Source organism: Natrix helvetica (genome assembly GCF_964273705.1).
Source record: "Natrix helvetica genome assembly, chromosome: 1".
NCBI lineage: Eukaryota > Metazoa > Chordata > Lepidosauria > Squamata > Natricidae > Natrix > Natrix helvetica.
Window position 1 is genome coordinate 237,364,267 of NC_138548.1, and position 20,044 is coordinate 237,384,310.

At 41.9% G+C, this 20,044-nt stretch overlaps 1 protein-coding gene across 2 annotated transcripts in view; it reads right to left on the reverse strand.

Annotated features, from left to right (window-relative positions):
* SDK2 (sidekick cell adhesion molecule 2) overlaps positions 1-20,044 on the reverse strand; it is a 468,912-nt gene that overhangs the window by 89,888 nt on the left and 358,980 nt on the right. For both annotated transcript variants that reach the window (XM_081938775.1, XM_081938774.1), the window contains exons 4-6: positions 15,387-15,534; positions 4,406-4,539; positions 32-143 (exon numbers count right to left, since the gene is read on the reverse strand). In XM_081938775.1, coding sequence (XP_081794901.1) covers positions 32-143; positions 4,406-4,539; positions 15,387-15,534 — 394 coding nt within the window. The remainder of the gene's footprint in view (positions 1-31; positions 144-4,405; positions 4,540-15,386; positions 15,535-20,044) is intronic.

Genomic DNA, 20,044 nt, shown 5'->3' on the forward strand with positions numbered 1-20,044 from the left:
ATCACAGAGCATAGGAGTCAGGCAGACTTACCTAGCATTGGCCACACACTCCAGAGTCACTTCAGAAGTACCAGAGATTACGCTAGTGTTGCGTGGTGGAATAATGATGGTTGGAGCAATGGGGTCAGCTGGACCACCTACATCTGTGAAAAAAAAAATGGGACAGTGTACCAGTTAGTAGTTCATTTGTTACACAGAAACATTCACTGTTTATATATGAAAAATGCTCATTATATATACTTCTTAATTCACATTTTGGAACCAATTTTCATTGTATAGAAAAGCTTTACCATTTCTCCTGAACATTTCCATCTCACATAGCTAATCTACCTATAAGGTTTCCAGATTCAGTATCATGCCACACCACCGCTGTTGTATATTCCTAACATTCTTCTTTTCATGACTGTGTGACATGTAGCACCATCAAGTAGTCCTCCTACAAGCTTTGACTTTGTCTGTCCAAAATATTCTTGCAGCCATCTTGCAGGAGTGTCCGATGCATCCATGATTTACCGTGAAAAGTCCAATTGTATACCTGTGCATTGATTAGGTGGGAGCTCAGAAAATAGATACTATTACTGGTTGCAATTCTATTCTAATTGAACTTCTTCCAACTTCCCACAACTTGACTTCCAGAGGTTGTAGCTAGCAATAGCACTAGACTTACCATATTTTTCGGAATATAAGACACACTCCCCCCCCCCTAAAAGAGTGTGAAAATTTGGGTCCATCTTATACCCCAAATGTAGTCCCGCCCACCTGCCAGCCCCCACCCTTTGGCCTCTGTCTCCCAGCAATTTGCCTTCTTGCAGCAAATAGCAATTAGCCTGTTTCAGTTTCAGCACAGCTTGATTAGCACAAACAGCTGATTGTTGGTTGGATCGGCCTCCCGACCATTAGCTGTTTTAGGCTGCAGGGATTGTCATTGCCTATTGCCACCTCTGCATGCCCCGTTTTTGGCCTCTGCGTGCTCCATTTTCGGCCCATTCCGATCCCCGCTACCCAGAACGGGTAGAAAATGGGGCACGCAGAGGCTGAAAATGGGTTGTGCGGGGGCTGAAAACGGGACATGCAGAGGCGGCAATAGGTTATGGCAATCCCTGCAGCCTAAAACAGCTGATTGTCAGGAGTTCGATCCAACCGGCAATCAGCTGCTTGTGCTAACCAGGCTGTGCTGAAATTGAAACACGCTGTTTGCTGCAAGAGGCAGATGTTTTTTCTTGTGCTAATCAGGCTAAACTGAAACTGAAACAGGCTCTTTGCTGTTTGCTGCAAGGAGGCAAGTTGCTTGGAGGCAGAGGCAGATTTTTTTAAATTGTTTTCCTCCCCAAAAGCTAGGTGCATGTTATACTTTGGAGTGTGTTATACTCAGAAAAATATAGTATATACTGCCACATAATGCTTTATAGCCCTCTCTAAGTGGTTTATAAATGTCAGCATATTTTACCTACCTCGACAGGATGGAAGGCTGAGTCAACCTTGAGCCTGGTGAGAATCGAACTGCATTACTGCATTCCAACTATGCCCCACCACGGCTCTTGTTACAACATATTGGGAAGATATCAAGTGGGAATGCATTTGGAAAGATCATTTGGAAAGATTGATTTGGAGTACATAGGAAATGACAGGTGAAATCTCACAGGAGAGAAGGGAAGTAATGTTCCACTGAGCTTTTTCCTTAAGGCTGGTTGAAACAGGATGTGGTTTGACTGTGCAAACAGAAATCGCTGCAGATTAAACCGGACTGCTTAAGAAGCTTATCTTGTTCTACCTGATTACTATTTATTTCTCTCTTTTGACCCAACCTTCTTGCTTAGATGATAGTTACATGGTCCAAGACTGTTCACCCACTGGGTCACTGTAGCAATGTACACTTAGTAGAGACAAGAAACACCAGTTACAAACCCTGTATCTCATTTACTCATCTCTACTTCTCTTTTTTCTTCTCCTGTTTTGCTGCCCTGTTCTGACTTTTCCTTCCTGGCGGTGAGCAGAGAGACCCTATTTCCTTTCTTAAAACTCCCATTCAGAAACCGCAAAGAAGCAGAAAGCGTGCGGCAGAAGGCGGTATGACTTCTCACGTTTCAAGTGCCGCTGAAGGGTGTTGACTGTTCTGCATGCCGCTTTTGAGTCACATCAAACACCCGAAAGGTGTGAGTGAGAGTGGCACTTCCAGGAGGGGGGAAGGAGAAGGCATCAGACTTTGTTGGGAGACCGGTTTGCCCATTCGCTTAAGTGATGAAGCACAGGCAAGCTCTCCCGTCAAAGTCAGCAAGATGAGGGTGCCTTACAGGGCAGGACATTCGCTTCCACCATGCAGCTTGTAGAGCCGAAATCTTTGAAAACAACATTAAGATTCCATACCTACCTTCCCCATAACCTTCTGCTAAATCCTGCCACCTGCTGTGATCTGTAGCTGGGCACCGACAATTGGTATTGGAAAGGGAAAGGAGGAGAAGAGAGAAGGCAGCAGCAAGAGAAGCTGCAACAGGGTAAGTGCGTAAAATAAAATAATTGCTGTGGTAACTCCCCCTCAACCCCTGCTCCTCCAGTTCTTGACTACAATTGCAAGTTGCTGATATAGCTGAATCCATAAAGGCATGCACTATGGTGTTTATTGCACTCTGAGGTGCAGCTCTTCAGATTAATGGGGCAAAGAGGGGGAAAGGGATATAAAGCCAAATCTGGGAGACATAAAACAGCTGTGAAATAAACAGCATCCAGAGGGAAAGAGGATTCACACGTCCTGGGAGAATTCCCTTCAGAGACCTCACAGAGACGATAGCCAGGCAGATTCCCAGGCTCTGTTCTGCAGTCAAGCCCGCTGCTACCAAGAAAGCCGATGCAGGGATAGGAATGGGGGCCTAAGTGGGTGATGTAATGAAAGCCTCCTAGCTCTCGTACGTATTATGGCCCCTAGTGTCTAAATAAATTCAGAGCCCCGTAGAAATGTTTAGTCAGCACCAGCCGCTTTGCCAGAGATTTACTGCAAATTAAATCTGGGCCCAAGCCAGCAGAAGCATCAGAGAAGCCAGGTGCCAGAGACAATGGCGACAAAACTGAGCTTTAGGGACCATTGGTTCACCAGGAAATAAGCAAGGCATAAACTTCAGCCCTCCTCCCACTTAGCTGCAGCACTTAGGTTTAAAGTAATTCGCACTGTGCTGGCCTCTTGAAACGGTGTGGCTGGCATTTATTCAGGCAGCCCTTCCAGATCTTTCAAATGACAAGGGATTCAGGCTGCAATTTTAAACACATTTTCGCTTCTTGCAGAAAGCACAATGACAACGAACAATTGCACCGTCAAATGCAGGAAGCGTCTCAAAGTTCTAGGACATGTCCCAGCAACGTATAGTCCATCAATCATGCAGTCCTCATATTTGCTTTGAGGATTTATTGTCAATGCAATGACCCCTTTGGTGCTCTGACTTCTGTTGCTATCCAGCACACTCTGCCCATCACCTATGACAGTTTAAAAAAATGTGGTCTCTGAAAGGTGCAGGACTGTCAAACTCTCTCTGATTCTTCCTTGGAAGGACAGAACCTTTATCTATAATATTCAGAGGCTGATATCTCAATCACTCAGCTGTCCCCCTGTCTGGAAAAGTTGTATTTCTCTATCAGCAGATTGAGAGAGGATTCACTAGTATGCTAAAGTAAATTAAAGTCCTAGCTTCACTTGAATGGGCCCAAGCATGACCTACTAGCTGCTTCATATAGAAAACTAGCCGATAATCCGGTATTGCCCGGGTATTTATTTATAGGGGGAAAATGTCCGGAGCAAATGTAATTTCTAATGTTGGATTTTCCCCCTTACCAGAGGAGCCTCCTTGTGGAGTACTGTGAAGCCGTTACCATGGCAACTCCACTGCACTGTACAATAGAAGCCATTTTAAGGCACAACAGGCTGTATCTTAACAGAACACACACACCAAGGGGTATTGGGATGTGCTACCCCCAGTATTTGTCTCCAGAGATGAAGTCATCTGTGTACCAAGTTTGGTTGAAATTGCTCGAGGCATTCCAGAGTTATGCTGGAATACACACACACACACACAGACACACACACACACACACACGTTTAGACAGATAGACAGACAGACAGACAGACAGGTAGGTAATATGGGTCTAGCCGCGATGAATGATGTTGGTGTTTAAGGCAATAACAATAATACTGTTATATTTGTTCCATCGCAAATGTTGATAAATAGCTCGATGTTGTAGTTTGCTCTCCTACTGCAAAGTAGTATTGGCACACATGGAGCAGGTACATGATTTTTCTCCTGCACCAACTGAATTAATATCTACCAGATGCTGCTAAAAAGACAAATGAACTTTTTCAGAAAATCAGTCAGCTGAAGTCCAAAAGCCCTTTCCCCACTTTTCACCCAAAAATAGCACTTACTCTCCACAGTGAGCATGATGGGCTGGCTGGTTTTATTGTCTCCATTCTTGTCATTTACAGCTTGCACATAGTATCTTCCAGCATCAGGGGCTACTGTTGACAAGATCACCAGTGTGTTCTCCAGCGTGATGGCTCTGGATGGAGAAAAAAAGTGGATTTAGCACTTTCCTGTTATCAGGGATAAAAGGTTCTAAGTTACGTTGTTAAAAGTGTTTGCACTTTTCTGTTCATCCTTATGTGAGCTCTCAAGCTTTTCCTTGTAATAACTAGCCTAGGAAGATACACCTGATTTAAAAGTTTTCAGCAGAGAATATAGCACTTTGCACTTAGACTTATATACCGCTTCATAGTGCTTTACAGTCCTCTCTAAACTGTTTACAGAGTCAGCCTATTGCCCCCAACAACCTGGGTCTTTATTTTACCGACCTCGGAAGGATGGAAGGCTGAGTCAACCTTGACTTAATCATCCCATATTACATTACAATCCACTGTGTGGAATGCTGAATTTGGGTTGTTTCTTTAGGAAGCTGTTGGCTTTCATGTCTTTCCACATTCAGATAAAAGTGACTCCGATCGCTCTCTTTTACTGACTATGTACTTATTGACTCCTTGGTCCAATTTCTGAAAGGTATACAAATCAGTGTTTTCCCCAGGCATTCCAGTAAGCAAACTTTTTGGTTTTGTATTGGCTTTTATTTTTTTCGCCACCAAAAAAAAAAAAAAGAGAGGCCTTACTGGAATGAAGTAATCTACCACAGAATTACTTATTACAGGATCAAGACAGGAACATTTTGCTTCTGAAGTACAGGCATGCTATGTTGTAAAGTTTAAATACTATCTACCTACAAACACACACACACACACACACACACACACACATCCATCATCTATCTGTCTATCTATCTATCTATCTATCTATCTATCTATCTATCTATCTATCTATCTATCTATCTATCATCTATCTATCTATCTATCTATCCACACACACATGAGAGAGGGACACAAACAGACAAACACGCACGTATATACATATTTGTTCCTCTGTGGATTCAAGTTATTAAATGTACAGTATTTTGCTATAATGAAATTGTACGTCATGCACCAATCAATATATAGTGTTGAAACTGTGGAAAAACTAAGCTAAGTTGGAAGGATCACCTGTTTTTTAATCATTAGAGTTTCTACTTGAAGCATATGCCATAAATCATAGGATAGAAACTGAAATTACAGAAGAAACAGGAAATCATGCTGCTATTTCAAGTTGGCATTTGTTTTAAGCCTGGAAATTGCATGCATAGCTGCACACATCTGCAGATATGAAATAATGAAAATTTCAAAATAAATATTATATGATTGTTCAGAGCAGCATAGATATGCATTGAAAAATGGCTTGGGTGGGGGGCGAGATTTGGAAAAATATCCTCCTTTCTCTAATTGCCTTTCTCTAATTCAATATCGAAGCACAAAATGTTATATAATCACTTACACAACTTTAAGCCCACTCCCTCCCACCTGTAACAACCTATAAGACCACTAGATTAGAACATTTACAACTAAGCAGGTGCACATAAAACACAATAATTAAAAGACTGCTACATAAGTAACCTATGGAGAAATGGGAACACTAAGAGAGAAATAGCATCTGGAGAATGATTTGTGTTATGCATTTATGTCACATAAACATATAAAATGTCACATTAGGGTAACAGAGTACAGGTCCTTGACGTATGACCACTATTGGGATTGGCATTTCAATCACTAAGCCATGTGGTTGTTAAGTGAATAATAATGTAACTGGATCCTATTTTATGACTATTTTTATTGTGGTCATTGAGTGAATCAAGCAGATTTTATGTCAATCTGGCTTCCTTAATTGATGTTGCGTGTTGGAAAATGGCTGGAAAAGTCACAAAATCATGTGACTGCAACCAGTTGTAAATGTGAGCTGGTTGCCAAGTGCCTGAATTGTGATCAGTTAATCACGGGGGTTGTGCAATGGCTGTTAAGTTTTAGGACAGGTTGTAAATAATTTTTCCCCAACTTGTGACTTTGAACCATCATTAAATAAACTGTTGTAAATCAAGGACTAACTATACTAATGATGATCCTGAAGTCAGCTCTCTCTCTCTCTCCCTCTCCCTCTCTCTTTCACACACACACACACACACACACACACACACACACACACACACACACGAATGAACCGGGCATCCTTCTCAATTAGGCTGTCTGTTACTAGTCATATATACACTGTGTGTGTGTGTGTGTGTGTGTGTATTCACACATACATACACCGCATATGAAACATACCGTTGATTTCTGAAGATTAGCTGACTGCAATGCATAAACTAAACATTTGCAAAATAGTGAAACTACTTTCACCTTGAATGAAAAGCAATTAAAATATATTTCCCATTTCCTTTGCCTGTCTTTAAATTAACTAGGTAGCTACACACTCGAGAGAGAGAACAGGTTGGATGTTCATAGATTAATAGTTTTCTTTTTCTTTTTGAAGAATGATCTAATCTTCTGGAACTATAAAATCTTCTGGGGGAGGGGAATTACAATATATTTTACCATTAGATTTGCTATGAAAGAACTCTTCAAAACTGCCTTCACAAATCACTCAGATCATTCCTTGTATAATAGAGGTTACACACGTGTTTTCACAACCGTGTGTTTGTGTATGTGAGAGAAACTTAGCACCGGGGTAAGTGTTGATTCTAAAGTGGCACAAATATTCTCTTTTGGATTTAAAAAAAAAAGAATATGGGCATTTCTACTGTACAAATAAAATTACATTTGTAGATGTGTACATTTGTTCCCCCAGGATGTTAATTTTTTTTTAATGGAATTGAATTAATACTCTCCTTACGATATTTGTGTGTTTGTATGAGATGAAGTCAGTTCTCACTTCTCCTGCCCCTTGCTAGAAGCTGCACAAGTTTGTTGCATATGTGATTATTCCAGACTTATTTCCTTAGCCCTACGCTAAACACAAACTGAAGAGACCACCTCAAACATTCTAGCTCCAGATCCTTTGCAATGTCTGTCTACTGATTTTGAACAGCTGGTAAAGTGTCCAGATTGTGGTTTGCAAATTCCTATGTAGACTGTGTGCTAACTCTGTGATTTCTTTTTACCAGAAACCAACCATTCCTCAGCTTTCTTCTGTTTGTGTCAGACTTCACACTCAGGCCTGGTAGTAACTCACTAGTAACTCACTAGTCTCCTTGTACCACTTACCTTCTCAGCTAGCCTTGGCAGACTCAAAGATATGGTTCATCTAAGCTAGAATCGTTACTGAAGACACGAATGAAGCCTGATATTGAACACTCATAATGACCCTAATATGTCACAGATGATACAGAGTCTCAGATGTTTACATTCTAGCTTTTTAACCCAACTTCTCAAAGTAATGAATATTTGGTAGGTTGCTTGATGGTCTTAGATAAGATACATTTATAACATGACGGTCTCTTCCTTAGGAACTGCTGCCTCCCACACTGCTAGCATAAAACCTTAATATTTGGGTTTTTAAATATAATATTTCCATTAGAGACTGGAATTGATTTAGCTTTTCTACTAATTTGAGGAGATTATGTCATTCACCTGCCAAGCTGCTGGCCAATACCCTGATAAAAATGTAAAGGCGGATCCCTGCGGATTTTACTCTGCTATGACTATAGAGACAGTGCTCATCTCTGTTTCAAGACCATTGAGCCAGTGTTTTCCGAATACATTTTTGTAGTCATGTGGCCAGCATGACGTCATGGAGCACTGTTACCTTCCCAACAAAGTGGTACCTATGTATCTACTCACATATGTATGGTTTTGAGCTGCTGGGTTGGCAGGAGCTGGAGCGAGGACGGGAGCTCACCTCATCACGTGGCGCTCAGGTCTCAAACCTGGGCTGCCAACTTTCCAGCCAACAAGCCCAGCATCTTAACCGCGGAGCCACTGTGACACACCTTTTTCTATACCATGATACTGAAGAGAATACAAGGAGTTCTGGAAAAAGGAGTCCTCCTTTCTCAAACATCATGGGAAAATTATGTATTGCTACATGATCATCTCTGGACTATGCAAAAAGGGTGCTCCAAAATAACTTCTGATTGATACTCTGAAATTTGTGACGCATGCATTTTGACATTTTGACGTATGCATTTGACAGGCATGAAGACATGTAATACTGAAGTTGGCCTATCAGCATCATCTACACAGAACTTGAAAACTAGGCTCTGCCAATTGGCCTGGACCCCCAATGAGGGTGTGGCTGATGGACTGAGATTAGATCCCACCTGTGTACATCTTGCTCCTTTTCTTACCATCCTTGATGGATTTTAGTCAATTTGAATGTTGATATTAATTATTTTAATATTTTAATGCTTTATTTTGTTGTTTTAATTGGTGGTAAGCCACCTAAAATATACTATTCATTGATGTGTATATTGTTATGAGAAATATATCAATATTCATTAATATTAATAATCCCAGTAGAATTCCAGTTTAAAAATATATTTTATTCTGGTTTGTCTCACAGTCGGCCAAATGTTTAGATTATATTTGGCAGTTTTATCCACTACTGAGCCCTTCCCAACGACCTGAGATAGACAGGTGATATTTTTTGATGGTGTTACATCATCACAGGAAGTAAGCTGTTCTAAATAAAGCTGCTTTTGTAATTGACTAAGGGTGATTTTGTCAATGCCGATGCTGTTCAGGTAGTGCTCCAGATATTTTGGGATTGCACCCAACATGCGTATCACTACTGACATTACCTTTGCTTTCTTTTGCTACAGATATTCTACTTCTATTTGCAGGCCTTTGTATTTTGTTATTTTCTTCAATTCTTTCTCTTCTATTCAGCTGTCTCCAAGTACTGCCTGGACATTTTTGTGTTTTTTTTAATCAACAGTTATTAGATCTGGGATGTTATTTAGCAGTTGTTCACCTGTTTGAATTCTAAAATCCCAGAGCACTTTAACTTCTTCATTTTCTATTACTTTGTCTGCTTTGTGGTCACACCTTTTTCTTGTTTGCAGACAAACGGCGTTTCTTGCAAATATTCCAATGCATCCTTGTTCCTACTTTGTCATGCTGTTACTCTGTCATCTTCTTGCAGCAACTAACTACATATTTCCCTGTTTCTTCAGATTCTTTGCAGTGGTGGCATTTGCTATCTGTTGCTGTCTTCCCAATTCGAGCTTTGTATGCATTTGTTCTTAAGGCTTGATCTTGTGGATCCAGAATTAGCCCCTCCATCTCCTTTTTTTAATGTTCCTGTCCTTAGGTTAAAGATAAAGGTTCCCCTCGCACACATGTGCTAGTTGTTTCTGACTCTGGGGGGTGGTGCTCATCTCTGTTTCAAAGCCGAAGACCCAGTGCTGTTTGAAGGCGTCTCCGTGGTCATGTGGTTGGCATGACCAAATGCCGAAGGTGCACAGAATGCTGTTACCTTCCCACCAAAGTTGTTCCTATTTTTCTACTTGCATTTTTTACATGCTTTCGAACTGCTAGGTTGGCAGAAGCTGGGACAAGTAACAGGAGCTCACTCTGTTATGCGGCACCAGGGATCGACCCGCCGACCTTTCGGATCAACAAGTTCAGCATCTTAGCACTGAGCCAGCGCATCCCTTCCTGTTCTTAGCTATTGCGAAATCTTATCTGCTTTTCCTGTTATTACTACTGTTTATTACTATTAACACTAAAATGCTAGTGTATTATTTAAACACAAAGTTACAAGGCAGTAAGAAAAGAGGATGGAAATTATGAGCAAACAATAAGGTATTTACAGTGAACATACTATGCCACATTTAAATACTTTAGTAAGTAATATGAACTAGTTTTGATAGTCCATTATTATAAATGAATCAATATTTACACTTACACATGAGGACCTCGTGCCAGTGCAATAGGACACACTTAATTTGCTAGTTTCTGGGCAAGGCCTCTTTACTTTGTACATATTTTCATTTTGTATTTTATATTTTAATTTTTATGTCATATAGTAAGCCTTATTTTAAATGTAATGCTTCTGACACGAGTAAGCAAACAATGAATGAATGCCAGAGAATTATATCATTTGTAATGAAGTGACTTTATCATGTGAACTTATGGTTTTATCTATTGTTTCCAAATAGAGTCTTTTAAACGGCTTACAAATATGGGACTACGATAATAGCAAAAAAAAATCAAGCAAACGACAAATGCAACAAAGATTAATGATGGCAAGCAAAATAATAATTATGTGTGCTAATGCAACAGTATCTTCAAAATAGATTTAAGAAAGTGCTTGTTCGGATCTCCCTTTCATCATGAAATCCAAAATCTGGATGTTGCTAATTGTAGGAAAAGCAGTGGCAGGGGATCACAATACTAAAGCTAATTTATTTTTACAGAAATGTATTTATATATTTGCATTCATAAGGCTATCCAACTCTAACAGACTCTGGGTGGCATACAATAAAAGCAATAATAAAATACAAATTAAAAACCTCAAAATGTTTGGAAGAAAACAACCAATCTAAATTTTAAAATATCCAGGGCCCATTGCTCTCTCTAAACTAAGGCCTTTTGGGAAGAGCCATGTTTTCAGGTTTTTTTTTTAAAATGCAGTCAGGGTGGGAGTCAGATGAATCCCAGTGGGGAAATATTAAGGGAGTTCAGCTAATTAAGAACTCTGCTTGTATATTGTTTTGAAACTATATGGAAGTAAGTATGCTGAGCATTGTGCCTACATAAAAAATAAGCTGTGGAATATAGGGTGTGGTCGTTTATCTGTCTATATACCGTATATCGCTCTCAAGTAATTGAGAGCTCTCTATGAACCAAGTAATGTATGCAAAGTTCTAAATTCACTAGATACAAATTGCTTATTCAGAGACACTCAGTTGGCAATGTTGAGAAGATCTGATCACATATTTCTTGTTTCTACTTCTCGTTAGGAAGTAATTTTGGGTGGGAAACAATACATTACACTCTTCCAAGACTGTGATAACCACGATCTAAGTGTTCACACATTCAGAACCATCCAATATCACGTCACTGAATTGCCTCTTGGAATTCTCATACCCCTGGAGAAATATGTCATTAATTGTAAGTTACTCTATATTCTTCATTTCTTCAATGTCTTGAAACCACTACCAATAGTAATAAAAGTACTATTTCTACTATGTGGAGGAAACTCAGGATCATTCTCCCATTACACATGACCCAGAGATAGAGCTAAGATGTACTTGCCTGACTAGTAGTGATTACAAATAAACATTTTTGCATATATCTGTAATTGGAGCTTTCACTTTGGCTCCTGAAAGATAGTTGGGTAGATCACGCAAAACAGGATATCAAGGTAGGTGAAGATGGAGTCAAAGTGTTAATTGCAGAGCTGCTATTTTGGTGAACGATTCCACAGCCACAAAGAAAGAAGCATGTTTCCATCAGCAACATTTTAAAAACGAATCAGCTTTTATTGTGTTTGGGAGACATAGCTTATAAACAAATTAGTCCAGAATTACAACAGCAATCTTTCTGATGTTTTGCCTTGAGAATGCCTTAATGAGGCATTCTCATAGCGTATGGAGGCAATTTTGTATAGTTCTTTTCTACATTCCATTCACACTAGTTGCTCTGTGCCAGGCAACTCAGCACTCCTTTCACTACAGTGAAGTAGGGTCCACTTTCATACTGGCTGCTCTAATGAGCGTTCTAAGTAACTCCTCGGAGAAAGGAACCCACTGGAAATGGGTATAATACACTTATACACTGCTATGAGTAACCTATGTGAGAGAACTGAGCAATCTCAGGGGCCAATGGATAAACATATGAAGAACGGTTTCAGGGCTAGGGGTGACATGAGAGCAGTGTTCCAGTATTTGAGGGGCTGCCACAAAGAGGAGGGGGTCAGCTTATTTTCCAAAGCACCAGAAGGCAAGACAAGAAACCATGGATGGAAACTAATCAAGGAGAGAAGCAACCTGGAATTAAGGAGAAGGTTCCTAACAGCGAGAATAATTAACCAGTGGAACGGCTTGCCTTTAGACATTGTGGGTGCTTCATCACTGGAGGTTTTTAAGAAGAGACCGCAGAGCCACTTGTCTGAAATGGTATATAGGATCTCTTGCTTGAGCAGGTAGTTAGACTAGAAGGTTGGACCTTCAAGATCCCTTCCAGCTCTATTCTGAATGATTGATGGATTGATTGATGGATTGATTGATGGATTGAAGTCTGTGAAGGATTCCATGGAACAAGTATGGAGAGATGCTGCTCATAAGAATAAACTTTTATTCTCTATCTGCAGCAAGATGCATAATTATTCACATTTTGTGGAACAAATACAGTAAACAAATGTACAATTTTCTCAACGTCATATTTTCCTTATATGTGGATTAGTGTTACTGGCTTCCGGCTTCCATACCCCTTTCCTTCATACCCTTTATGTGAGTAATGTCTGCGAGCATATAAAAAGAGAGGTAGCCGCTAGGAAAACTTCCCCTCTCAAAAAAATATTGCTACTGCTAGGGCAGTGATGGCTTACCTTTGTCGCCACGTGCCGAAAGCATGCACACACAAACCCATAATGCAATGCGCACGTGACGCCCCCTGTGTGCCCCGCCCATGCACGTGTGACACCCCCCCACACATCTGCCATGCCCTGCATGCATGCGCGACCTCCTGCATGCGCCACACACATGAGCATGTGACCCTCGTACATGCCTGCATGACTCCCTGCGCACACCCCACCACCTGCGCATGCGCGCCAGACACCCCAAAACCAGCTGACGGGCGGGAGGTGCCCAGACATGCACGGTGGAACTGAGCTGGGGCAACAGTTCGTGTGCCCACAGAGAGGGCTCTGCATACCACCTGTGGCACACTTGCATAGGTTTGGCATCATGGTGCTAGGGTATTGCTGCATCTCACTATGAATGTCTCTGTCTAGGTTGAGAGCCTTGGCAATTTCCCCCCTTCTTTCCTGAATCAAACATTACAGCTTGTGCGGACGAGCAGATGCCCCTCCTTACAGCCCTCCCCGCCCTCCCCGCTCTCTTGCTTAAATTCATTTTCTCCATGATAAACAAAGCCATTAGTTTATCAAGTCTATCTCCAGATTTTAATGTGATGAGCCGAAGACATCTGTTAAACATCTTTAATGTTAGTTTAACAAGAGCACATTCGGCTGCTTTCCCTCGCATTTTCTCCATTAAAACTAGACGTGACAAGGATGCCATCAGATAAACAGGGCAGCTAATGGCTCTGCCTCATGACTTTCCATTGGGGATGAACGTTACTTTTTTTAATGGCCATGTTCTGGGTCTCGTTTAGAAATGTATCTCGTGACCAGAGGACCTCATCTTGGTCTACAATAGCCTGATTGCTGCACATGTTGCCAGATCGTATTTTCCCCCTCCTTTTATTAGTTTACCAGCCAAATCGTATTTCTGACTATAATCGGACTGCTCACCCACCCTCACCTCATGTTTCATCTACCAAGATTTCAGCATCGGTTCTAGACCCCCTGTGGATGTTTCTGGATCTGAGAGTATTAAGTCCCTTCAATAACCATCAGGGTTCTTGGAAGAAACACAACAGCTGGGTAGAGCAACCTAATGAGGAGGAGGTGAGAAAGACACACTCCGGTGCTTGCCAAGAGAGCAAGGATACCGAGTGGGGAAACACTGAGTTTAAAATGCAATATATGAGTAAGTTATTACACCTGTAGCATTTGTTCTTTTTTGTCCACATTCACTACTTTGTTCTTCTTTTTTATTGGCTTTGGAGAATGGGGGCAGAGTTCATTTACATACTAACGGTGATACAAACTGCTTCCATTAACAATATAAATACAGGCAGTCCTCTTCCTACAACCATGATTGAGCCCAGAATTTAGGTTGGTAAGTGAAACATATGTTAAATGAGTTTTGCCCCATGTTATGACCTTTCTCGCCACAGTTGTTAGGTGAGTCCCTGCAGTTGTTAAATTAGTAACACGGTTGTTCAGTGAATCTGATTTCTCCATTGACTTTGGTTGTCCGAAGTTCCCAAAAGAGGATACATGACACCTGGAACACTGCAACTGTCATAAATATGAGTCATTTGCCAAGAGTATGAATTTTGATCATGCGGCCACAGGGATGATCCAGCGGTTGAAAGTGTGAAAAATAGTGATTAGTCACTTTTTTCAGTGCCGTTTGAACTTTGAACAGTCACTAAATGAACTGTTGTAAGTCGAGGACCACCTGTAGTCACCTTCCATGTCAAAGTCCCACTCATTGGGGCATGAATATAAGAATCATCACTTGTCATCATCTGGAACAATAATGTCTGGTGGTATATTTAAAGAAAATCGAAAGCTATGGCTGTTTCAGGCAAGCCATCCAAGTGGAACTGGTGGGTAGGTTAGCAAGGGATGGAAGGCAATATTCCCAGGTGGAAAGGGAAGTGAGAGCAGGTATAAGGAGTTCTAAAAATCGCCAAAGGTGGCATTTGAGCCGTGGTGACACAGTGGTTAGGGTACAGTACTGCAGGTTACTTCTGCTGACTGCCAGCTGCCTGCAATTTGGCAGTTCAAATCTCACTGGGCTCAAGGTTGACTCAACCTTCCATCCTTCCAAGGCGGGTAAAATGAGGACTCAGATTGTTGGGGGCAATAGGCTGTCTCTGTAAACTGCTTAGAGGGGGCTGTAAAGCACTGTAAAGCGGTATATAAGTCTAAGTGCTATTGCTATTGTTTCAGGACCACTTCTGTCTTTCAAATGTAGAGGCCTCCATGTTGTCTAGGGCTATTACCAATATTGGCTAGCTACCTTGTAAGATTCTACTCCAAAGAAAAGCGAGCGGTATCCAGCCATCCTATGAAATATCTTTTACCTCAATAAATATCTTTTACCCTTCGGGGAGAGGGGGCGGTCTATAAATCTAATAAATGAATGAAATGAAATGAATTTTTCATAGAATGTGGGTTTTTTTGTTCTTTACTCACATGCGACTGCTGGGAGGGATTTTGCGCCCATCGCGGAACCACGTGACCTGTGGACGAGGGAAACTGGCAATGCGGGGAGCACGGATGACGGCCGCTTCACCATGGGAGACACTCTGCTGCTTCTCTTTCTCTTCAAAGCTTCCCATGTCTGGTCAAGGTGCGTGTCGGGAGAGTGGAGAGAAAAACAGCAGTAAATAAGTATGAACCACCAAGATAGGATATTGTGAGGTAAGCCACTGCCCTAAAGTGTGCGTGCGTCTGTGTACCCCCATGATATCCACCTTGGCAAAGGAACTAAGAAGAAGTGGAAAATAATAAGACACAGCATTTGTCAGTTTAAAAGCACGTAAGATTCTACCTGTTCTACCTTTCACATTTTGAGCATGCCGGCATTTATGTACAGATAGTCCTCAAGGTGCAACCACAATTGAGCCCCAAATTTCTGTTGCAAACTGAGAAACTTGTTAAGTGGGTTTTGCCCTGTTTTATACGACTTTCGGTGCCACGTTTGTTAAGCGAATCATTGCAGTTGTTAAATTAGTAACACAGTTGTTAAGTGAAGGTGGTTTCCCCATTGACCTTGCTTGTCAGAAGGCCGCCAAAGGAGATCACATGACCCCGGGACCCTGCACCCGGGATAAAATGTGAGTCAGTTGCCAAACATCCGAATGTAAATCGCGTGACCATGGGGATGCTGCAATGGTCATAATTGTGAAAAATGGTCAAAAGTCGCTTTTGTCACTTCAAACGGTCACTTAAATGAACTGCTATAAGCCGAGAACCACTTGTATGCATTCAGTCAATCATTTTCAGTTGTGGGACTAGGATAGGGCAAGGTGAGAATGTGGAGCCACAAAGATAAGGTAAGAGCAGGGAACAATTCAGAGTGGGGAACCCACCTAAATCATGCACAAATTATGTTGAACAATTCTGAAAGCACCTGATCATCACTATCCAGCAGCTTACTCATAATTTGTTTTTAGTTGTCTGCCTGAAACCACGGAAGAGAAGAGCTCATCCAGGCATCCTGATGCGTCACAACTGTACTAAATTACTCAATAAAGTTTACATTTCACCATCCGTCTCTCTTTGGATCCTCAGTTTTATCATGATTATTCTCAGAGAATCACTAATGCCGCTGTAGAGAAGTTATTGGAGTAATCAAACCCAACATTTTAAGCCTTTGGAATGGGGGCAGTGGCTTGTTTATTTTACACTAGCTGATAACCCGGAGTTGCCTGGGTATTTATTTATAAGGGGGAAATGTCTGGACCAAATATAATTTCTAATGTTGGATTTCCCCCCTTACCAGAGAGAGCCCCCTTGTGGAGTACTGTGAAGCCATCACTATGGCAACTCCACTGTGCTGCACAGTAGAAGTCATTTTACGGCAGTACAGTAGAAGCCATTTGAAGGCACAACAGGCTGTATCTTAACAGAACATACACCCCGATGGGTTTTAGGGGTGTCTTACCCCCACAATAATTCTTTCCAGAGAGTAAGTCATCTGTGTACCAAATTTTTATATATATAGAAGAGAAGATAAAATAGATGCGAAACTTTGTTCAAAAGCTTAATTCAACTACATTTGAATTGTTAAAAAAAAAGATGCATTGGGAGGCACCATAATATTTCTCTTAGGGCTGCATGCAGTTTCTGGGCTGCCAATTACCCACCCCATTCCAGGCAAGAATATCCCAGAAGGTGCCCTTTGTGTGTTCTTTCAGGAAAGGGACAAAAGTGGCTAGAAAACCTGAAGTTCCAATTTTTCACAGCTAACAAAACCCAAAGACCCAGGACATTCCTACCCTTGGAACCCCGACAGATCGCTCAGCCTTTTCTTTATATGGCAAGTGGCTTTGTGTAGTACTTTGATGGGGGCAATGGACTGCTAAGTGCCAAAACATCCATGTCATGTACAAGGTATGAAAGGGTATCCATATAAATGACAGTTTTCTCCTTGCAAAATATACGGGAGTAATATGGCAGGACCATTCTTAGTCACTGCATGTGTGTTCTTTGAAAGGTGGCAATTTATATATGTGAATGAGCACCCTTCACAGCTGACACAATAAAACATGCCTTCTATAGCTTCTTGGGGGAAAAAAATCGTATCGCAAGAAGCGGCCAAAAAGCTGCAGTGAGGGAACAAACTTCTTTAAAACGCAGTTATTAAGGTGCCTCTCCAGATTCTTTAGAGCAAAAGCCACACAAATGAATGTTTCACACACTTTACGCTGGCATTGACCTGTGGTTAACAAACTCTCTTTTACAGACAGGCCCAGCAAAACAAAGCTTTGTTCTTCTACATTCAGAGCATTCTCCTCTACTGCTGGTAGACATTTGTTGTGAATCGTGCTTCTTGTATGCCCACTCGCTCGCCCCTAAAAATGGCCAAATAGTTTTCCGACATGGGTACCTACAGCAGGGTGCCTTTCTTCTCCTCACACAATGTAACTGGCAACCTTGTCACTGAAGGCATAGAGGTCAGGGCACCCTCACGGTCGCAGCTGTTTGTGGGTAGGAAATTTATAGCACTTTTAATAATAATAGTACTAATGACAAAATGGAGGTTGGGAAGTGGGGGGAGAGACATTTTATTGACTTGATTTAATTGCTGTAATTAAAAACGTGTAAAGAATCTCTTTTTAACGACGTGGCCATTAGCAACATCACAGCTGCCTGATTAATTTCCTATTAGCTGCCTGATTTGCCATCAACTTTTGGAGAAGGGGGCTGCTTTGGGGTGGTGAAAATGGTAAAATTGGAACAGGAAGGGAGAGCGGGATTTTAAGGCAGGCCCTGTAAGAGCTGGGCCCAGACCAGCAAACTGCGGCTCTGGAGCCGCAAGTGTCTCTTTCATCCCTCTGCTGCAGCTGCCTGTCACCGGTCAGCTCCACAATTGATAGGGCTCTCGGTTAGGACAGGTAGAGGAAAAAGGATGCCATGCTAGGAGGAGACTCTATGATGGGGGAAGCGGACTTCCGGTCGGCTTTAGAATTGAATGGTGTGTGTGTGTGTGTGTGTGTTTCCATTAGGACCTTTGTGGCTCTTTGAGTGTTTAAGGCTGCTGACCCCTGGTCCAGGCTAAGGGTGAAATGTGGAAGTGAAAGCAACCCCTCAGACTCCGTGCCTGGCTGAGGCCCCAGGAACACTGGTTTCTTAAGGCTGTTTTTAACGTTTGGAACCCTTTCCCCCAGTTTGTGGAAACTGATTTATGAATGTAAGGTTAGGAGATGCCCATAGATCTGCTTTTTCCCAATCTTTGACAGCAATTATTTCCTTTTCCCAATTGCGGGAGAGGGAAAAATATCTTTCTCCCTGACAGAAAGGCAGAGAGTCCTGAAAATTGGCACACTAAATCTTGAGTCTTTGCAGAAAGTTTCCACACTAAAAGCCACAAGATGTCCCTCTCCCCGTCAACCCCAGCCAACACTTTCCACCGGCTCTCTTTATTTTAATTTTCTTTTGCACTAGAGATCATTGGCTCATAGATCTTCATTTGGAGAACGCTGATGAAGCACCAAGTCCACTTAGGGTGATTCCCAATTTAGGGCTACATCTAATAAGGAACATCAGGAGGGAAGTTAAGGAGATATCTTTGGAGAGATAAACTTCAGGGCTTTGCACACATTCAACTTTATTACTTGAAGCTGTGGCAGAACAGCCCTTAAACAACAAAACCACACGCACTGGAGAGATAGGAGTCTTTTCTTCAATCAGCTTCTTATAGCTGCAAATAACTGAGGACGCAAAGGAGAGTAAATGCCACAGTAGCAATGGTGGGTTACGACCGGTACACCCTAGTACGGGCATACCGGTGCCTGCCGGGAGCACCGGGTACCGTTCTGTTACAGTGCTTCGGAGGACCCACCCGCCTGCCCACCGTCCTTACCTGTATTTGAGCTCTTCGGGGCTTCCGCGCATGTGCACGGAGCGTACACCATCTGCGTGATGCTCCGCCGAGCAGCTGGAGCGTAGTGGAGGTGTCACAGAGCATCACAGATGGTAAGTACGCATGCATGCGCTGTGCACGTTCATGTGGTGGACACTGGGCCCCGTTGCACCATACTGGTTGTAACAGGATCCAGAACCCACCACTGCACAGTAGGGAAATTGATTCTGCCATCCCCTATCCATGTAACAGTGCAGCAGCAACTCACTATGATAGAGGAATGCATTGTCAGAAGACGGCAGCCTTGGTTCTTTATCTTCTTTATTTTGAAGTGTATCAATGAATGTTAATTCCCCATACATTCGTTATGTTTTTTTTTTCCGGAATCAGAATCTTCCTGGTACCTTTGAAGTGACTCCTATTACTGGAATTCTGACTCAGGATTTTGAATTGCTAGCAACATAAACTCAGGTTACAGGCATTCCTTGACTTACAATGATTCGCTTAGTGACTATTGAAAGTTATAACGACACTCAAAAAAGTGCCGCTTATGACTGCTTTTCACACTTAGGACTGTTGTAGCATTCGCCATGGTCACACAATCAAAATTCAGGTGCTTGGCAATTGTTTCATATTTATGACGGTTGAGGTGTCCTGTGGTCATGTGATCCCCTTTCGCGGCCTTCTGAAAAAGCAAAGTGAATGGGGAAGCCAGTTTCCCTTAACAACCGTGTTACTAACTTAACAACTGCAGGGGTTCGAC